At 41.0% G+C, this 22,470-nt stretch overlaps 1 protein-coding gene across 2 annotated transcripts in view; it reads left to right on the top strand.

Annotated features, from left to right (window-relative positions):
- The first annotated feature begins 876 nt into the window (after window positions 1-876).
- LOC134615630 (adenylate cyclase type 1-like) overlaps window positions 877-22,470 on the top strand; it is a 60,974-nt gene continuing 39,380 nt past the window's right edge. For both annotated transcript variants that reach the window (XM_063460188.1, XM_063460189.1), the window contains exons 1-5: window positions 877-1,684; window positions 3,273-3,422; window positions 7,992-8,110; window positions 13,438-13,549; window positions 22,329-22,456. In XM_063460188.1, the coding sequence (XP_063316258.1) occupies window positions 1,070-1,684; window positions 3,273-3,422; window positions 7,992-8,110; window positions 13,438-13,549; window positions 22,329-22,456 (1,124 nt within the window). In that variant the 5' untranslated portion in view covers window positions 877-1,069. The remainder of the gene's footprint in view (window positions 1,685-3,272; window positions 3,423-7,991; window positions 8,111-13,437; window positions 13,550-22,328; window positions 22,457-22,470) is intronic.

Raw genomic sequence — 22,470 nt, 5'->3', positions numbered from 1 at the left:
AACTGTATTGAGTGATGAGTGTTATGAAGCGCTACCTATTGTTTTTGCATTGTGTTTGTTTAGCGATAATGATACGCTTGTTGTACCACGATCCCACCTATTAATGTGGACAAGAGCTTTGAAACTTGAAGTGCAAACTCAGACTCACATTAAATTACCTACAGCGCAATGCACTAAGATGCGAATAAATATTTACGTTTCTGCAAAAATGCGCCACATTTTGAGGAGCTCAAAATATTCTTAAATTTATTCCCCTCCTTTTAATTCGGGCTATTTTATCCCTCTGCGGGATTACCACCTTGTCTGCCTAAGCATCATTTTCTGTTAATTATCTGTGTAAAACTGGCGCTTGACTGCAATAAAACACACGAGGTGTGGAGCTGCGGGAAAGACCAAATTGTTGCTATATTGGAACATCCACGGGTGCAGCTGGTCTATTTATAGCTGGGAACTACATCAGCTATGACTGCAGACACTGCGAGGGGAAATCACCAGCGCTGTTTCTGCCGCTGACATTTCACCGAAGCGAATGAAAAGCAGGAGAAAATCGCGGTGTAGAATGTAATGTTTACTCCGTGTCCCACATGGGGAAAGTGCACGCGGGGGAAAAGGATGATTAAATTGTTTTGTTTTGTTTTGTGCGTGTGTGTGTGTGTGTGTGTGTGTGTATTGAATGATGCCCACTGAACCTCGTGGTAATGTGTTTTGATTATCACCACGAGCGTGACCCAACCGCTGAGCCCCGCTGAAGCGCAGGATTGCTGGTTACCCTGTGTGAAACGAGGCAGGTGGTCTGAGAGAGAGAGAGCGACAGAGAGAGAGAGAGAGAGAGAGAGAGAGAGAGAGAGAGAGAGAGAAGGGGCGTGCGGCACACACTGGTCGGGCTACTCGGCAGATCAACAATCGTCAACCTGTGGATAGAGCGCGCAGCGCCCTGCTGTGTCCTCCACTGCCACCCTCTTCCCTGTGGCGCCGACCCCGAACCTCGGACATCCGGGACGCACGAACCGGGAGATGGTGCTGGTTCGATTCCCTAAAAGTTGAGCGGCTCGTGCGCCATCCCCGCTTCATGAATGGCCGGAACATGGAGGAGATGCCATTCGAAAGAGTCAAGACGCGGCGGAGGAAGGGTCACTGTCCGGCCGGTGCACCCTTGGGTGCCATCGCCTGCGAGGACGAGTTCAACAGCCATGAGCTGGAGGCTCTCTTCCAGAACTACAACCTGAAACTGGAGCAGACCGCCACCCTCAAAGCGCTGGCTGTGCTCATCGTGGCCGCGTCGTCGCTGTCCCTCGTAGAGCTGCTGTCCAGCCCGCGTCTCACCTTGTCCAAGGGCTCCAGCCCGGTGCACTGCGTGGTGTTCCTGTCGCTGTTCATCGTCACCAATGTCAAGTACCTGCAGGTGACGCAGCTGCAGCAGATAGCGAAGCTGGCCCTGCTGTTCAGCTTCACCTTCGCGCTGCTCTGTTGCCCGTTCCCGCTGGCTTTGGGCACGTCGGAGCTGGTGAATGCCGCTGCCCCTGAGCAAGGCGTGTGGCAGCTCATGCTGGTCACTCTCGTGGCTTACGTGCTGCTGCCGGTGCGGACACTGCTGGCCGTGCTTTTCGGGGTGATGCTGGCGGCATCCCACTTCATCGTCATTGCCACGTCGGTGACGGGGAGGAAGCAGAGGCTATGGAGACCAGTAAGTGCTGCACCTGCACCCCGATCAGTCACCCATCCAAATCGGTTGCTTAACAGTGTCTTCACTTAAGCAATAGCCGTATGCAGGTGGCGAGTTTGAGTTCCAACAACTTCTGTCCAAGTGTGCTTAAGCAGCTCGCTCCTGTGCTGCGTGGGAAGCTCCTAGTTGGACTGTGAAGTAACCGCATGAATGTAGACTGGTGCCGGGAGGCGGCATGCTTACTCAGCCGACTTTCCCAGGAGGAGAAAAGGTTAAAAACATTGTCAGTGATCGATTTTAGCTGCGAGGCACTGTAGTTGTAAAGCTGGAAACGAGCACTTTCACTTTTGCGCACCAGCAGTAATGAAGTAGAGGAGGAGCTGTTCAACCGCCGGTGCTGAAACACTGATCCTACAGGGTCCCACATACAGCTCAGCACTAGGACAGGGAATTAGATTGTAGATAAAAGTAAGAACAAACAAACAAAAAAACACATCCTTAAACCTTAAATATATATATAAGGGTATTTATAATATGGTTCCATGAAAAATGATCTTTTGTGAAGCTGTGTTTGCTGCTTGTCCAGTTCACAGCACAACAACACTGCTAAATCTTTGTGTGGAGATCTACAAGCACGCAGTGTTCACCAAACAATAAGCGTGGAGTAGAAAAAAGGTCCTGACCTCTCAGAAGTAACACACTCAGGAAAAAAATGTTACTGCACCTTTAGAGGTATAAACAGCTCATCACTGAGGAGGTACCCACTAAGATGACATACTTGTAGTCTTTGCGGGGTATTCTTGTGGTTTATACCACACTGGGGACCAGTCTCTAACCACAACTTTTGAGTACTTTTTCCTGTATATTAATGCATCAGCATAACAACGAGATGAAGGTGCAGAATTAAGTACAGGATTCTCCCGTTATTTAAATAGGAAACCTGTTTGGAAAAATACATGTACCTTTGTAGACGTTTAAGTTTTTCCTAACCTTTCCAGCTCGTGGCCTCTGCAATGTCTAATGAACACACATGACTTGTTCAACCAAAGAGCAATCTTTTTTTTCTGTTTTCATATTAGAGATCCGAGGGTGTAAAATCACCTGGTAATCTGGGAAAATTGAATTTCCTGTTAATCATTCCTCACACATCAAATTTATCTTCTGTCTCAACCCCTTAATTGGAAACCATCTTGCTAAAGCTGTTTGGTTATAACCCGAACTAAAGCAGTTTTTGTTTATGAGGTTGTAATTTGCTGGTCACAGAACACAGAATGTATCACTCATGCAGCTGTGCTGGGTTACACTGCATGTCTGAGCTTTCACCTCTGACCCTATCGAGAATCGAAGACATGGACTGACTACAGGGTTCAATCTCCAAATTAGGTGTCGGATGGGATCGATATGCACTTTGTCTGCCAGCCATTCCTCTGTAGAGCTTTTGATGCTTACCTGACATTAATTTTTTAATCCTGTGTTGACCTTCATGTCTTCCATTGAATCTGTCCCATGATCTAATCTAGCAGTATGCACAGCAGACACACACGTCATCTTCAAAACAGCATCTGGATGCTGCCAGCTTTGTTTGGCATGTCTGTTCTTGTCTGTGCAGCTGGTGGCCAACGCCGTGCTCTTTACCAGTGTCAACTTGTCAGGGGTGTTTGTGAGGATTTTCACTGAACGCACCCAGAGGAAAGTTTTCCTGCAGGCCCGCAACTGCATCGAGGAGCGGCTGAGGCTGGAGGACGAAAACGAGAAGCAGGTGAGGCGGCACACACGGACGCACCGGTGGGCAGAAAACAGCGGCCACACGTTTTAGCTCATCTTGCAGCGCGTATGTTCATAAAAACTTTTGCAGTCTTTGAAGAGTTTTTTGTTGTTGTTTTTTTTTCTTTCTTTTTTTTCATGAAGGTTTCAGGTGCCAATGTATTCTCACAGCCTGCCCACGGGCACGCAGTAACTATGACAGCAGCTATTTAAGGAAAGAACAATTACTGTGGCACATGCACCAGCGCCACACATTCCACCCCCTCTGCATACACCTACATGGATTTAACTGTGGAACCATCAGGCAACTTTAACACACCAGAAACACTCTCTTTTGCACAGCACCCTCCCCACCCACCATGGGCACGAAACCCACTGATTTATAGAGTATTGATTGTCTCGTGTACAGTACAAAATATGCCCGAATATGAATCTCACCTTTGCTATAACAAACATTTGCAAGTGCACGTGCACACTTAGCACCTGTGCTTTGTAGATTAGGTGACGATATGCTGTGTTTTCCTCAGCAGTAACAGCCTCCCTTCTGACAGGTAATTACACAAGCAGATTGCTTTCATGGCCGTCCTACTCCAATAAAGGTCACGCTTTATCTGAGTGAGAGAAAGATGTGCAGAACCCTGATTTGGATCTATCAACAGACAGCAACCAGGCTTCTGCTGATGTGCTCATGAACAAAACATCTCAGGCTTGAATATCTCCCATCACGTGGGTCAAATGAGCGTTTGCTTTCAGGTGGTTCTACGAGTTGCACTGACTCTTGAACATGTGTGGACTACACACTGCACTTCTTGTGCGGTGAATTGATTTCCCCGTTCAATAGTGAAGCTTCCTCTTCCTTCCCACAAGCAGAGGGAAGAGAGGGAGAGGCAGAATATTTAATTTGCCAGTGACTGCAACAAAGCAGTCCTGACACAAGGTCCACTCGTGAGAATTGTCTGAAGCTTTCTGCTCTATCCCGCAGCCTTCATCAGTCTTCATGAGTGGGCTCAGTTGTCAAGGAGATGGATCTGTTGTAGGAACCCAATATCTGTTAAGGCTTCATCCATTTAGCACTGAAAAGCATTGGAGTTCATTTTTGACTTTGGAAATTGTCAGGTAATGACAGATTAGACCATCATCATTATTATTATATTTACGGTACACTCCATGATATCAGTGAAAATTCTATCATCAGATGAAAATTGTGAGACATTGATGGGCCACGAAAAAACAAAACAAAAACAAAACAAGCAAACAAAAAAAACAAAAAACTTAAAAAAAAAAGTAATTTGAGTTGGGATGAGCACCAACCTCGAGTGTGAGAAAGTGAGAAACTGCAGTTCCTGGCATGACCACTTGGGGCTGATTCTAAAAGGAGGTCAATCATAATAGATTCCCATTTTAAAACTGCTGGAAACTTTACAGAATTTAAAAGCTTTCATAATAACTGTACAGAGGCTTTCTTTATCAGAAATCCATCTGGATTCTGGTAAGAATTATTGGTGTGGCTGCTTTAATTGACAGGTAAGCTGCAAACCATAGCTGTCTGTTAGGCTTCATCACTGCTAATCCACTCCCTGAAGTGGACCTCTGTGCTGTGTTTGTGATGCTCCTGCTTTTAGGAGCATTTTAAATCGAAGTGTCTGATAAATAATATTGACTTTCATGTCATACAGACCATAGAAAAAGTGTTTGCTTCAGTTTTGAATGACATTTAAGGATTTTATGTTATTTAGCACTAATTAAAAGATATAGAATGTGTGTCTGAGCATTGCACGTCTGCAGTCTATGAATACAGCTTTCTAACAAGGCTTGCTTGCATGAGCTGATGGCTTACTGTAGCAAGTCATGTCAACATCAAGTCTTGAAACTGCAGAGTGACGAATGCCTATTAATGACCACCATCCCAATTAGCTTTTTCTAATCTGAAGACTTTGAAATATTTGGTTCAGTGTTTTTGGTGTCATAAATATTTAGTTTTTTTAAACCCAGAAGTGATCCTAATGCACAAGTGTCGAACTCCAGGCCTCAAGGGCCAGTGTCCTGCAGGTTTTAGATGTGTCCTTGATCCAACACAGCTGATTTAAATGGCTAAATTACCTCCTGAACATGTCTTGCAGTTCTCCAGAGGCCTGTTAATGAACTAATCATTTAATTCAGGTGTGTTGACCCAGGGTGATATCAAAAACCTGTAGGACACTGGCCCTCGAGGCCTGGAATTTGACACCCCTGTCCTAATGTGATGATAAGGTAGATTTCTTGAATTATCAGGTAATGCTGAAAAAGCTTGGTTAGATAGGTGGTGACATACTACACCTGTTAATTATTGTTAAGAAACACAAAAATATCACACTGTAAATTCACTCAAAACTCAGGTCAGAACACAGCAAGCAGACCTTGATGTAGCTGAGATGGCACCCTGGCAGTCAGCAGCCAGCTTTCGGCCAAAACCATCGCACTACAAACAATATGAGGTTTTTAGCCTTAATTGAACTTGAATGGTTTTAAAAAATGTTTTAAAAAAGAAAAAAAGAAATCCACACAGTTGTCATGAAAGGAAAAATCAGATATAGACTACAAAAGTTTCTTGTACATTCTTTAGTTATATTTTCACTTTCACCTTTTCTTTTTAAGCTCTGGAAGTTTATGCATGCTAGATTCTGGTTTGAGAAAAAAAAGCCCAGAAAAGTTAACTTTGTTTTTGAACAATGTAAAAGTAAAATTTGCATTGAAATATTTCTAATACGCCAATAACTGTTGTACTTCTTTCTGGCATTTTAAGGGAAACTATAAGTCAACTCCATCATTGCATCCACATTGGAATCTAACAGGTGTCCTCCAGAGAAGTGGAAGACATTAATAAATTATTATTTATTTAATCAATCAAATCAATTATTGTCTTACACATAAGTCAAATACATTAACAAAGCACGGAACAAAAAACGATTCAGACTGTTGTCATCATGATTTGCGCACCTTGCGCACATGTAGAACAGGAAAGATGCGTGCACACACAAACACAGTGACAGACTCACACTCAGTCTCCATAATGGAGAATGATGGCTGTTTTTAAAAGCTGCTCTCCAGTATCTCTTTGTGTTATTCTCAGGTGAGGAGCAGTGATGTGAATGGAAGTATTATGTGAAAAAGAGTTGGAGGGAGACACGGGAGAGCCCTGGCTGCTTTTATAACCCTGCTACTCAACAGCTATTCACCATAGCTGCCTGATGATTCATTGTGCATTTACAACCGCTTGACATCCTGCTAGAGTTTCAAGCATACTTCATGCCGTTGCAACTGAGACTATTCACACAAACAAAAACAAATATGCTTCTAGGTGTAAATGCCACTTTATGCCTGTGCTGAAAGGATGTTGTTGATGAAGTCATTAAATTAGCCTTCAAATGTTCTCTGGGCTGCATTCTAGACATACATGGGCATGCATATCTAGAAAGTATTGTACAATGGGAGAATTAGACAGAGAATTTGATGAAACTACCATACCATACTTTTCAGATCTTTTTCAACCATGAATGAATTCATAGAAGAATACTGGAAAAATAGTCATCCATAATAACCAAAAAATATTTCATTTATGAAAGTCAGAAAATGAAACGCGTAATAAGCAATGTTTGGGATACTAACGGTATTGCAGCAAGTGCTGTTGCAAAGACACTACTTCACCAAACCAGGAAGGAAGGTTTTGTTACTTCCTTTGTTATGTTTATTACCAGTTGGGTGTCTGTTTTAAAGCCCCTTGAATCTCAAAGTGTTCTCTGCTGTGTAAATGCTTTTCTATATTAAGTCTTGCTTAGTCCCATTTTCTGTCAATCTCAGAAACTGCTACTATCTGCCACGACAAATAACTACTTTAGCTTAGGTGGATAAGCTAGCCACTAGGCTAACATCTATGATTTTTAAACCCCTTAGCCTTAGCTGTGGGCTAATTAAGTGGCTAAGTGACTAGCTTAGCCAATAAGCTAGTGGCTAATCTAGGCACTCAGCCACCTAGTGCATTCCAGGTTTGGCTGCACTGTTGCTGACAGGCTACTTTTTGGACATACATTAAATCTGATATGTGCATGGGAAAATTTGAGTCTGGTGAAATAGTGGTGGCAGTACTCAAAGAAAGATTTATTAAGGTTTTTCAGTCACATGATCACTAAACACGTGATGATAACTTGTCTGCCATTTTGCACATGTGACAATGTGGAGTCAAGTGAATAAGGCACACAGAAAAGTCTGTAACCACCTGGTAACTACTGGTAATGAGGGAAAAACCTTTAGCAAAAAAAAAGTTTTTGCTAAAGGTTGATGGAAGCTGGTGTGTAACTGATTGCTAAACTGCCATTCATGCAAGCCTAGAGATTGGTCGCTGATCCTTTGGCAGCTGCTGCATTCTTGGGAAAATGTGTATTCCCTGATTGGTTGCCAAAAAGCCTCCTTGTGATTGTTTTTTTTCTCTCGCAGATATCTGCAACTGCAATACAAAATGACGTATTATGCTTGAATATAAAAATACACTTTATATCCTTCTCTCCTCTTTTAACCCTTTCTTCTTCAGGAGCGTCTACTAATGAGCCTACTGCCCAGGAATGTTGCCATGGAGATGAAGGAGGACTTCCTGAAGCCGCCTGAGAGGATCTTTCATAAGATCTACATCCAACGTCATGACAATGTCAGGTATGGGGGTGTCATGACAACTGTGGACCACAGACGTGTGCGGAGGGACTGGAGTGTTTTGATCCAGGTGTCACTGGTTGTGACGTCAAGGTCAAGAATAGAAGCAGAGCAATTAAGATTAGCCATTAACGCAGATGCAGTCAGGCAGCATAAAGGTTACAGGGGGCAATGGGCCGGAGTGCTGTTGCCACCATAAACAGATTAAAAATAATTGTCTTTCCTGCCTCACATACATTTTTTCAGACGCAAAAAAATGGTTTTAAAAACAGATATTTTCGATAATTTAAACATTAGGTGTAACAGATTAAAACCTGAGCTTTTTTTTATTAGAAGCCCTGATGAGATCATTTGATGAAGGGCACATACTGAAACATCTTTATGACTCTAAACCAAAAGTTCCATTAACAGTTAGACACAAGTTTATTTACAGTCATGTAAAAAAGGAAGTTTTCACAGGATTTTTATACGGTCCTGTGAAAAACTAAGCACACCCCATGATTCAGTAGCTTGTAGAACCATCTTTAGCAGCAATAACTTGAAGTTATCTTTTACTGTATGACTTCATCAATCTCTCACATTGTTTTGTAGGACTTTTGGCCCACTGTTCCTCACAACATTATTTCAGCTCACAGAGGTTTAGAGGCATTTGTTTATGCGCACCTCTTCTAATGTCCAGCTACAGAATTTCAGTCAGGTTGACGTCTGGACTTTGACTGAGCCATTGCAAAACCTTGATTATTTTCTTTTTCAGTCTTTTGTTGCATGAGTCAATTTTAGCCAGGCTTTAGCTGTCAGACAGATGGCTTGTCTTGGTCCTGTAGTTGCAAAAAAGGCCAAATCATCACCCCTCCTCACCACCATGTTTTAAAATTGGTACTTTGGTCTCATTTTGGCCGCTTGTTCTCCTACAACATTAAATATGCTAAATGAGCTTGTAGAGTCGGACATATAGTCCTTGCATATTTTGCATTTTCTCTAAACTATGCACAATCTGACATCGGGTTGAATTTGCTGGGATTTCCACTCTTGTTTGTGGCATTGTATTTACACCCACCTGAATGCTCCAGCAAATGAACAAACCCCCTGGTTTTATAGAAGTGGCACACAACACTTGACTGCTACTTACCTTCTTAATTCCTGTGGAAGCAGTAAAAATGCACTCAGTTTTTCACAGGTCTGGTTAGAATCCTGTGAAAATGTCCTTTTCACATGACTGTGGCTTGATAAATTGCAATTTCAACACAGAAAAGTTTGAGAAAGCAGACTTGGTCAAACTTAACATTAAGTGATCAAACAGAGTATCTCCAGCTCCCATCGCATCCTTGTTGCTTATTTGTAGCTCATTTTCGAGCTGTTTAGTTTCACACTCACTGGTTTCATGGGATCATTTTCAGCATCAGCAAGCAGCTGTTTCATTTGTGAAGGAGCCCTAAAATCTACTGTTTCAACGGGAAAATACTGTTAGCAGCTATCTGTCGAACACAGCGGTCCCATCGAGCAACTAAAAGAGCTAGATGCTAGAGTAAGGTAATGATTAAGTTTGCACCCTATCGCACCAAAGGAGACAAAATGACAGATGAAATACTTCAGTTTCAAAATTCACTAACAAAAGGTGTTGCAATTAAGAGGCAGTAGATCTACAGTGCAAGAATTTTTCTTATACAAATAGTGTTAAAACTCAAGCAAGATAATAACGGGCATGACTGTAAAATGGATAAAGAACAAATCAGACAAAGTTAAACATAATGGTGAGTGTGCATCAAACCATAGAGAAGTTTTCTATTGTGTTATTTGTCCCTATGCAGTCATGTTGTAAATCCATTAATATGAAAAGTACAACCAATAGCTGGACTCAAGTATAGTGAAATATGATCAACGATTTCTCTTGCCTATCTCCAAACCTTTTCATCTCTATAAAAGTGGAGTTGAAGCATACGATTGCAGGTCCCCTCGAATGCCATCAGTGAACTTGTCGTCCATTTCTGAGACGTGGCATCTATCAGAGACTCCCATTTGACAGCCTTTTGCAAAGGACTGCTAAGCTAACTGAAGTTCAGATATTTTTAACTTGTGTCAATGTGAATTTAAAAGGAATAAATGTTCACGACATCATTACAAATCCTCAGCATCCTAGGCCTATTACAGCATGTCTTAGGGTGTTTTCATACCTGCGGTGTTTAGTCCGTTGAAATCAAACTTTGATTCGTTTTCCTACTTAGTATGGTTCACTTGTCCAGGTGTGAACACAGTAATCACACTTGGATTTGGACCAAAACAACCACGTCGAGACCCTTTGGAAAAGGTGGTCCAGACAAACTCCAGAGCGGTTTATTTGTCTAACTACCAGGTGTACCTTACAAGCTTGAGCTAAAAAACGTCCGGTAGCCACGTATGCTTTGTGTTCTTAATGCAGGCAAGTACCATAGATATGGGCTAGCAACTAGCTGTGACAGTTGTAATTGTCCATGTTCTACAAGTCCAGAACATAACACTTTCTTCCTGTATTTACTTTTGTTGCTTCTGCCCCGGACATATCTGTCCAATGAGCAGACTTAACACTCTCACGTGGTTTGTAGGGAATCATTTTGGTTTGCCTGGAGTTCACTTGGATTTTTCTCTGTGTGAAAACAAACAAACTGATCAATTGATCTGGATCAAAGTAAGTGAAGTATAGGTGTGAAAATGCCCTAAGGAATGGTTCAGCTTCACCTGATCCAGTCCAAACTATAAGCATTCAAACATCTGGAAAAAATGATTTTTTTTTTAACTTTATCTTAGACATATAGTAAGTTAATTAAACATCTTTTGGGCTTATTGACTGTTGGTTGTGCAGAAAAAATAATAATCTGAGCAGAGTTTGATTTGAACATTTTATGATTTTTTACATTTTGTAATTTACATCATTAATAAGTAATCTACTCATCAAGCAGCTGATATTTACAGGTGAATTTTTAGTAAGCTATTGAATGGGCCAGCTCTAATGTGCTTGTAATGATAAATGTGTGTGAGAACTTGGCTTGACTTTGAGCTGATTACATTCCAACGAGGCAGTAAAAAGAATAGGAGAGCTGTATTAGTGCTGCTGAGTGTAGGAGTCGAGGACTAGGTAGCATATCAACAGCACTCCTGTCAAGAGACAATCCTCCCCACTCTCTTCTTGCTCATACTGTCTGCCTGTCTGTCTGCTCGGCTCCCACACTCACTCACATCTCAGGAACATCGCCGCCCGTTCACCAGCCTCTACTGGCACTCAGCCAAACATCATGGGGCTGTGCTCAGCGAGCATGCTCCCGCTCGTCTCTGGGGAGCTGCTGGAAACACATACACACATAAACACATGGCAGTAAAAAAAAAACAGAAAAAAAAACACCTCCATGTTCCAGAGCAGAGACATACAGCCCCCCAGATTTGGTCCGCCTTTTGATGTGACCCTGAGAACGTTTGATCATACACCTATTTAGCTCCGGCACATTTGCCACCTCCTCCTCTCTGCCCCACTGCCCCCAACACACATCAGCACGATCTGCAGCACAGCACCATTCAAAGATAAATGGCACAACAGAGCGCTTCTGTCGAGCGGCAGTCGTGATCCGAGCTTTGCATACATCAGACTCCTCAAGAACTATAGTGTACTGCCAAAAAAGAGCGCAGCTACTCAGTCACGATGCAGAAAATAGGCCTTCCTCATGCTATCGAGCTTTCACTCATTTTAGTGACTGAGGGGAATGTGTGTGCGCCTGTGTAACAAAAAACATTTTGTCATCATGTAATTGGTCTGGTGTGTAGTCTTATTTGTTCTGTGACAATTTTTGTAGCCGTTTGACAACATTTGAGAAAACACAGAAACTAGAGCACTGGTCATTTGTTTATATAAAATGGATCATCTGTAGTCCATTTTATCCCTAGTGGTCAGGTTTGGTGTTCCTCTTCACTGAACCTCCCCTCCCTCATCCAGAACATTGCTTAGCAACTACAGTCAGTCAAGGTTTACCCAAAGGTTGAACAGGAATGTCCAAGATTACTAACATGAATGGCCTGGTTCTTCCAGAGATCTCTTCCTGTTTAAACCAAGTTCTTTTTCCCCACTATTGCCAAGCGCCTGTCATTAGGTTTTCTCTCTAATATTGCATTCTTCACCTTCCAATATAAAGCACTGTGAGATGACATGGTTTACACTAAGATTATTGACTCTGCTTTATTTATTTCATCTGGGAAGGTTTGATTTCCAGCAAATCTAGCAAAAAGTAACGAGACAGATGATGTACTGCTGAAAAATATTAGTTCTGACTAAGAAAAACTGTGAAAATTGTCAACTTGAATTTGCTGTACCAGGGATTAGTGCTGTCACTGACATTATACAGAGCCAGGAGTGAAAACAGGGAACCTCATTATTTGAAGTTTGACATGTTTCATATGACGATGCAGGAACAGTAAATGTATGATAGAAATTAAGACTAATCTTACAGGTCTCCTTAGAAATTAGTCAACAGAAGCATTTGAAAAAGAAAAAAATTATTTTAATCAACTCTTGCAGCTAAAATTAGCTCAGTCTGCTAAATGATATGCAAGCAGCTGTTGTTTGACTGTAAACTAGAAAACTGATTATGCCTACCTCTGTCTTAAATCAAACTACAATCTGCCACTGTAAAAGGTATCACAAACGAATAGAAGGCCTAACAGATGTAGCATAATATCCTTATTACTACTTAAAAACCTCACAGGCTGGAGGTTATGGTGAAAACATGTGTCATTATTTCTCAAGAGGTATCTATAAAAGTAAACCTAGGCCATTATGATCAGCTCCACACAGCACACACCGGCTCTGATCCCTATACTCCACAGAGAGCAGTGATTTTTCCACTGAGTCAATAAGATCCATAACACCTTGTTTTGCTGCCATCTGGCCTGCCTCTGAGCAAATGAATGAGGGGCTAAGTAGCTTTCAACACCTTCCTCCACCCCACTTCAGCAGCTAGCCAGAAGCAGGCAATTTAGCTCCGTAATTGATTTAGTGTTTGGCCTAAAAGATGCTTTCACTTATCAGAGATTGGATTATAGTATTTGCTGTTTGCTCACTATTAGTCAATTTGTCGCTCAGGTGTGATCTGTTGGTATTGTTTTGTTAAAGAAAAACATTGCTCTGTACAGTTAACATATCCCATCCTTGCTTGTTGAGTGTTTTTTTTTTTTTTTTACTAAATTGAGAACCACAACATGTTTGGTTGATGGTGAACAGGAGGGAGAGCAGGAGGAATCAAAATCAGCTGTCATCGTGAACTGAGCGCTTCACTTTAGATTAAAATCTCTTTTTCATTCTGTCTCGACAGCATCCTGTTTGCAGACATTGTGGGTTTCACCAGCTTGGCTTCTCAGTGTACAGCTCAGGAACTGGTCAAGCTGCTCAATGAACTCTTTGGGAAGTTTGATGAACTGGCTACAGTAAGTCCTCTCCCTTTCCTCTCTGGCTACTATCTATACTTAATTAATAGCAAAGACCATTAAAATCACATTAAACCTGTTCTCAGGATACAAGAGCAGTTGATTGAGATTAAATACCAATTGCTGGTTGTAAATTCTTCCATATTCTCAGAATTCCACTTTGTCAGGTTCAAATGTCCGAGTTTCACTAATATGGTAGCCACTTGTTGATGTTGGTGTGTCACTGAAGATAGATGATCAAATAGCCATCTATTTACACTGCTAGCAAAAGAGGTGCTAGAAATGCATTTGATCTTATTAATTGAAAACTGTAACTCAGTTACCCTGAGCACTTACACATTACGCAGTAAAAAGTCATTACAATACCTAGCAGTGAAAGCAACAGCAGTTTAACAAGCAGCAAGGAGCACAATTGGAAGGGATTTATGGACAACTATTTTATCCTTTCATGTGCACTCAGCATTATAGAAAACCCAACCCCTAAAAGCACCAAAATGAAAAAACCCCCACAAAAAATAAATTAAATGCTTTACTCAAAAAGCTAAAGGGACACTCATTGGGGGAAAAACACATGCTGGATATCTAACCCATGTGGACTGGGTAATGTGTTAGGTTTAAAAGGATGGAAATAATAATTGAATAATTCATCATTTTGATTATCAATCTGCAGAGGGCTGAATTCAAAGACACCAGTGATGGACCAAAACATAATGTCCCAGAGGTGTTCAGTTGGTTTCATTGCCATGCACCATGGGGAACCCAGGACCCACTGCAGCAGTGTGGGGTCTGAAACCGGGTCCAAGGTATCATCCTGATACCTAATGGCAGTCAGGGTGCTGTTACCTAGCCTGTTTGAGGTCTGTTGTTAGTCTTCTCAGCCCATCACTGACCCACCACCATAGCAGTCATACTGAATGATGATACAGACAGCTTAATGTTTTCCATGGCTTCTCCAGACTCCTTCACATCTGTCCATATGTGCTCAGGGTGAACCTGTCTTCCTGTCTTTAGCCCCAAACATTTGCAGCAGATGAGCCTGTTTCTGCTGGAGGTTCCCTTCTGTTAAAAGCGAGTTTTTCCTTCCCACAGTTGCCAAGTGGGTCGTCTGATTGTTGAGGTTTTCTCTCTGTTATTGTAGGGTCTTTACCTTACAATATTAAGCACCTTTAGGCGACTGTTGTATTTATTTGGTGCTATGCAAATGTAAATTTGAATTGAATGGAACTGAATTGAACCCTTGAAAAGCAGGTGGATCTGCCAATTCTGGTATTCTATGATAAATGCTAACCAAGCTCCACTGTGCCGGGCTGTGAGCACAGGGCCCACTAGAGGATGTCAGGCCCTCAGGCCACCCTCAAAAGTCTATTTCTGATTGAAACCTTCACATTCAGGTAATAGCATGTATTGATGTGGTATCCTGGTGAAATTGAACTACCTGTCCAACAATAATTGTTGCCCCGGGCAACAATGATTTAAATTAAGACCAAAGCAGCCGAAACCGATTAACAACCCCTTTGCTACTTCACTGACCTGATCGATATCCCAGAGGTTTAACTGAACGATGCTATACTCTGATTAAAGAGTGTCCCTTTGATATTTTTCGAGCAGTATATTAATGCATTTTTGAAGTTAGTGAAATTTACTCATTTTTGTGGCCTTTTACTTTTTCAACATGGTTACAAGAATTGCTGTAGGTAGAAACCAACTAAGGATTTTGTTGGGTGAGAACAGTCTGAAAGGTACTATAAACTGCTCCACAGTGGGACCAAATCTCAGAGTAAACTCATATCAAGCTTCTGTTTAGCTTCCAGTGATAGGGAGCTAGCCAAGCCCATGTAACATGTATTACTGGAACTAGTAACAATAATTTATTAATGGATGTAAGCTTGGGAGATAGTTGAGGAAGGAAACTCTAGTTGGACACACATACTACATGCTCCAGTCTCCTCATGTCACTTACAAAATACATCCTTCCACTTTTGGTGGCCTATGTAAGCTGTAGGATTTCCCATCTCTCCCTCTGACATGTAAATACTGCTGCGCTCTTAACTGCTATTCGTCAACATCATCCAGCTGCAGGCTCCGGGAGAGATATTTTACTCATTACTCCCTAATTTAATATATAGCATATTTGGAGGAGTGATGATCTCAGAGCCTGGAAGCAAAGCGCTGACTGTATTCTGCTGCTTTAATACTTTATTCATTTTGATCACGAGTTGTTTGCATTAACACACAGATGGTGACAGTGATGAGACTTACAAATAAACTAAAAATAGACCAAAAATGGTGATATGAAAGGCATTAGTGGTTTTATTATTTGTATATGTGGCAGAATCAGCATTCACATTCTCCCCACTTCAGATATTCATGTTATTAGTCATTCATATCCTCGACAGCTTGCTGTCAAACTCTTCCACAAGAGTGCGTCATCTCCCATTTGGCTGTTTGCAGTCTTCAGTGCAGAGAGACCCAGTTGGTTAATTGGTGAAAAAATAATTAGGTGAATGATTGGCCTGACTTCTTGCTCTGGCTCATTCAGTCAGTATATACAGGGTGATGCAGGGCTGTGTAGGTAATGCTGTTTTCTTATTGGTTATTCAGCGACATCAGCAACTCATTAAGGAGGATAACAAAAAAAAAAAGAGAAAAAAAACAAGTTTTGAAGGCATTTTTTTAGTCCATCACACAACTAAATGACACTTTGTAGCTAAGTGAGAGTTTGAGCATTGCATAGTCATTCATTCAATTGTTCTGTTATTCAAGTGTGTACTGACAATCAAGCTGAACTGCACTCCTGGCAGCGATCTTGGTGGTTTGCTGTATACAGGGCACACCTGTTAAATTGCTTTGGTCTTCCCACAGTTGTTGTACATATTTTAATGCCGGATCCACTTGAACTGCTGTTGTATATAATGCACCACTGTAATGACATTACTTTTTTGTAATACAGTAATGTGAGACATAACTGTACTGAATTCAGCAAGCACATTGCAGTAACTAATTGCAAACAATTATATTGTTACTTGTGCTACAAAAGTTGTTCAGACGGGGAAAAAAACGGATATATGTTTTTTTCAGGGTATATTTACACTTCTCTCACTGCGGCTTCCTCCCACAGTCCAAAGACATATAATTAGTGGGATTAAGTTACCTGATGAGTCCAAATTGGCCATAGGTGTGAATGTATGTGCGAATGGTTGTCTGTCTCTCTGTGTCAGCCTTGCCACAGACTGGGTGACCCTGGACAGGTCAGGCTCCAGCCTCCCTGTGACCCTGATAAGGATGAGCGGAAGAGGATGGATAAATGGATTTCCACTATAATCAGCTTATTTTAGTTTTTTTGGAAATAGAAGGAAAATGGGAAAGCGGTTTACAACTTTTGAGTAATGGAGACGTAAACATTACGTAGACTTTACTCCATGGAAAAGGACAAGAATGTGCAAACTTCAGCCCAAACCAGCAACAGCTATCCACCGCTGGTAACATGACATCAGCTCTTTCCAAGCACCTGCAAAGAAAACATGTTAACAAAAATGTTGTTAGTATATACAGTCAGGCTTGTAGCCTTCATTTCTATCTGTGTATTTTTCTGCAGTAGGATTGCTGTGTTTTTTGTGTCAAGCGCTCTTTCACCAGCTTTGGTGTCAGCTTATCGTTAACACTTAAGCACTGACAGCAGTCTTGGTCAAGTTCTTTGAAAATAGTAATTAGTTACTAATTACTGATTACTTCTCCAAGAAAGTAATCCTGTTACTTTATTGATTACTTATTTTCAAAAATAATTAATTACTTTATTACTTAGCTACTTTTTAAAAACATGATACACAACCTGAATACGTAATAAAGCAACAGACCTTTGCCAATTCTATTTTTTCTGCATAACCATCATATAAAATTGAATCAAATGAAAAAGTCTCTTTTAAAAACTTGTTTTATTAGTTTTAATCTTTTAACTTCATGCACATTGCATCAAGCAAAATTAAATTATATGCAACAGTCTTTGACTGGAAGAAATTTGTTTAACATTTAAACCTATTTTCTGCATATTCCAGCATATAAAATAAAAAAATGTTTTGTGTTTACACTCACTCTTTCAAATAGATGCAAGTAAAACACAGAAAAAAATAAATAAAATCAACGACTCAGCAGCACTGAGTCCTGTCGCTCTTAAATCTATTTTCACCTGTTTAGCAGGAGTGGGGCGGGTGGAGGTTTGCCTGGTGCCACAGTGATCATGTCAGTGGGGGTATCCGGGGGTTTCTCTGTGAATTTCACATTCCTGTGGCAGCGTGCTAGGTGCTTGCTCAGATTTGAAGGTTAATTTTTCGCTGTAGAAAGAAGTTTTCTTCCCATGCAGAATGTACAGCGGATGATAAAGTAATTTAAGTACATCCAAGCTTTAAACGCTGCATGGTCGTACTGTCTCCTGCACTCCATATTATTCATTGTTGATCTACACACGTCTGTTGCTGCCATGGACGTCGCACGTGCTTACATCATTGTCATGAGACACTGACAAACAAAATCACGTTTTAGTAATGCAGTAATGCAGCGTGCTTACAGGAAAGTAATAGTAATCTAATTACTTTTTTGCAATAGTAATCCCTTACTTTACTCACTACTTAAAAAAAATTAAATGGATTACAGTAACACGTTACTTTTAACGTGTTACTGCCCATCTCTGACTGACAGAAAACTCTTGTGTACAATCATTAGGACAAGGACGTATGTAGCCTAAACTTCATATTGTTAAGTAGTGTTAATTATCTTAGGCCATGTTCAATTCAATTCAATTCAGTTCAATTCAATTCAGTTTTATTTATACAGTCGCTTCAAGGCGCTTTATATTGTAAGATGGACCCTACAATAATAGGGCCATGTAATAATTTACTTTCTACTTGAAGTAATTCAGTGACATAATGCTATAAATTTTTGTATTTTAAATAATAAAAAACAATGTGTAATAGGCAGTTTTTTAAACAATGACCTCAATGCTACAATTAATCAGTGTAAAAGCTTATGGCCACACCACCCTGATCACGCAGCTCTCATCTGATCTCGGAGCTGTGCGATTACAAATCAGGGCCGCATAAATGATACTAGGTGTTGTGACCGTAGTAGTCCATTTACTATATCTGTTGTCTCACTGTACCATTAATTTTCTATATTACTAAAACTGAAATTGTAAAATATGTAAAACAATTTAATGGGAAACCGACAACTTCCTTATTAATTACGTCAGCTGTAATAAACTGAGGCCTCTCATATGAACAGTCCTTTTTTAGAATATTAATGCAGCATTACGTTTTACTTTATTGTCATAGAAAAACAGAAAATTCACTGCTTACAGCATGTGCAAAAGTTCATTCTGCAGAGGTGGATTTGTCTCTTTAAAAATCAATAAAATGAGGAATCTGCATAAAAATGTTGTGTTTGTAAGTCTATTTGGTTTTAGTTGCAGTGAGGCAAGTATATGGGATGGTAAAACTTGCAAAACAAAGTTGCTTTAAAAAAAAGAAATGATGTCACTGAGCCATCACACTCACAGCCTACAGTGAGGGAGGAAGGCTGGCTGCAGCGAGTCCAAACAGTTGGTGAGCTCCTTTTTTCAGCATGTTGTTCCGAAGAAGCCTCCAAGAAAACAAAATGTATTATTTAGTCCTGGAGCTCATTTATTATGCCAAGTCATGTATTGATCCAAAAAGTGAAAGTAAAGCTGAAGAGGTTAACTGACATGTAGGAGGAGGAGGAGGAAGTCAAGAAAGAGAAGGAATTGGGAGGCTGAGATAGGAAGAGATGACAGGATCGATTTCTAGACAGAGGGGAGATGAGCAGGGCTGAGGAGGTGGAGTGTTAATGTGTGTGTGAGAAGAAGTTCTGGGTGTACTGAGAGGGTGTATAGTTGCATACACTGTTCGTCAGTAAGCCTGTGGACAGTAGGGTTGTTCTCCGGCAAAGGTGATTATATGAGTGATAGGTTATCTTCTGCCAGACCACTGTAATCATATTAATACTGCATGAGCCACACTCACACAAAAGAAATGTAAAGGAGTGTTGCAAAGATTCCTTCCCAACAATGTAAGAAACTTATAAAGTCATGAAGTAAATGACTACTTCAAGTTACTGCCTCAAAACATGGTTCTACAAGCTACTCAATCAGAGGGTGTACTTAGCTTTTTCAGAGGACTGCACAGAATCCTGTAAGAACTTTCTTTGTCACATGATTGTATATAGTCATTATAAACATGCAGAGTTAACATTGTGAATGGATGTATTTGATCTATGATCTTTTCATTATACTAAACAAGGTGCTTTGGTCACTGCTCCTGTAACATTTGTTGTTAATATTCAGCACTTCTCTGGCCTCTGGTAGGTACAAAGAGGCTGTGGCCTTGAGAAAACAGTCACAAGAGGACAGACTGTACCATTAGAAGTCAGTCCTGTCCAAGATATTGCACTCACACTCAACCATCTCTTTACCACATGCTTGACCTCCTCCATGAGGCCAAGAGACAGTTTACTCCTGCTTTCTACATGCAGACACGCACACAAGTCACATGATGGGCAGGATTATCCATCATGAGCTCATTCTGCATCTCAGCAATCAGTCGTGGCTTAACATAGAGAGAGCGATAGACCGAGGGTGAAAAGAGCAAGATACGAGTTATGTGTCTTGCTAGCAGCGCTTTGAAACTCAGCAAGCCATTATATAGAAACCTTGTGATGAGGATATATTGGGTGCATGTGTGTGAGCATTTGTGCGTAGCTGCAGCTGCAACCTAATTGAGATTTATACCCCGTCGTGTTAGCCAGGGAGAAATTCTCTTTCAAACCAGCTCTGTCACAGCTGCTGAGCCTGTCTGTCTGCTGTATGCTACACAACACATTAGTTCCCTGCGGGCTCAACTTAAACTTAACCACAACAGACACATGCCTAACACTAACCTTCACCTAACCATAGTGAAGACAGCATCAAGCAAAACAGAGGCACAAATTCTTAAATGTCTCTCCCAAAGCAGACAGAGATACCTTTCTCTTGTGACATGGTTTGCTGTCAGCAGATAATTTCTGTTCACGGACACGGACGCACACACAGGCACATGCACACTTCTCTCTCTTCCGAGTGCCGGGATAATCATGCACGTTCTGAATTCTCATATCCTCCCACGCCAGAATCTTTCTGCTCCCGTGAGCAGAAAACCAGAGCACCCCATCTTCTCTCTTCTCATCTCTGCCTCTTACCCCGCAATTGTCATGAATCTTCTGTATATATGAATGTGCGTGTTTGTGTGTGTGCACATGTGTGCTTGTCAGTCAGAGGTTGCCTGCAGGCTAAGCTTTGTAGGGTCTACCATTGCAGTTTTCTGATGACTCTGTGTGATACAGTGCCAAAAGGAAAGCCTGCGTGTGCCACTAAATCTTGTGCAGTACAGTATGTGTGCATGTTACCATGCAGCTGTTTTTTTGCGTTTTTTTTTGCAGGTATGTGTCTGAGTGGGGATTTGTGTGTCTGTAAAGGTGTCTGTGTGCATTGGTGAGTGTGTGTGTGGCACCATTGCTGAGTTTGTGCACAATGTGCACTGTGACAAATAGCGGATCTGTCTGGAAATGTGGGGGCGGGATTCTACTTCAAGAGCATGTCGGAGCAATTAGAGTTGGCCTCAACTACAAATACACAAACAGTAGCACAAGCACACACATCTGATTAAAATGAATCAAAATGCAGCTGCAGCTTCCATACAGTTTCTGCAGAAGAAAGGGTTTAAAATAGCAATGGCCCTGTCATAATTAGCTATTTATGGGGCATTAAACTTTACAAAATCTGCGATCCATATGGAAATAAAAGTTAGTCACACCAGCTCACGTCACAGAAAAATTTGACCATGCTATCTAAGAACAATTAGGAGTCATGCTCCGTGTAGAGTAATAATGATAGAGCCATCAAATAAGATGGCTACAGGTAAATGTATATCAGGGCAAGTACCAATAGTTTACAAAATCAGGGACGTGCTAGGATTAAGCTGACCCCCTACAAGGGTTATCTACTGGTGATTTTCAATTGAGTTAAATTAAGAATTTCATTAGCTTATAGCTAATGTTAACTGCTTTGACATTTAAAAAGAGAAAAAATGAGAACACAAATAAGTAAAACAGGATTAGAGAATAAGTTAAATAAAAAGAAAAGCTACTTTTAGCTACTCCTTTAGTGATCCCTTTATTATGAGTGAATAAAGGGATCACTCATTGTGGTGATCCCTTTATTCACAAGGGATCACCACAATTAGTAGCAAGGTCTTATTGGGCAGCAGGATCTTTTGATAGTTAGGCAAATGTGTAAGCCACTACACTATGGAGGAACTGTTAGACAATAAGTTAAATATTTGACTTGCTAAACTAGCAAGGTAGGCTAAACAGTTCAATCCTATGTGTAAAACAATTGTTTTCTGTGCTCTTCTGCTGGTATTTTACTTTCTCCTCATGCTGGAGAAGGGTAAATAAACTCTCTGATATCTGTCTCTATCTCCCTCATATCTTTTCCAGTGTACAGAGCTGTAAAAACGCAGCTACGTTAATCATTATGTGCCACCACACAATTAAAGATTCGTGTTAAAACCAATGGGAATGGATGCATAGTATTACATTAATCCTGTCCAACACTTAATGACATTAAACCTGACAAAGATACATTTAAAGATATGTGTAGTATACACTCAAAATAACGAAATTTTTCTAATCTCACTGACATTGCTCATCTTTCTTTTTCTCTTTGTGTCTGTAGGAGAATCACTGTAGGCGCATAAAGATACTGGGGGACTGTTACTACTGCGTGTCAGGACTGACCCAACCCAAGGCGGACCATGCCCACTGCTGTGTAGAAATGGGCCTGGATATGATTGATACCATTGCGTATGTAACACACT

The sequence above is a fragment of the Pelmatolapia mariae genome, linkage group LG17 (genome assembly GCF_036321145.2).
Source record: "Pelmatolapia mariae isolate MD_Pm_ZW linkage group LG17, Pm_UMD_F_2, whole genome shotgun sequence".
Classification (NCBI taxonomy): Eukaryota; Metazoa; Chordata; class Actinopteri; order Cichliformes; family Cichlidae; genus Pelmatolapia; species Pelmatolapia mariae.
The sequence above is the reverse complement of the archived record's forward strand: the minus strand, read 5'-3'. Positions and strand labels throughout refer to the sequence as shown.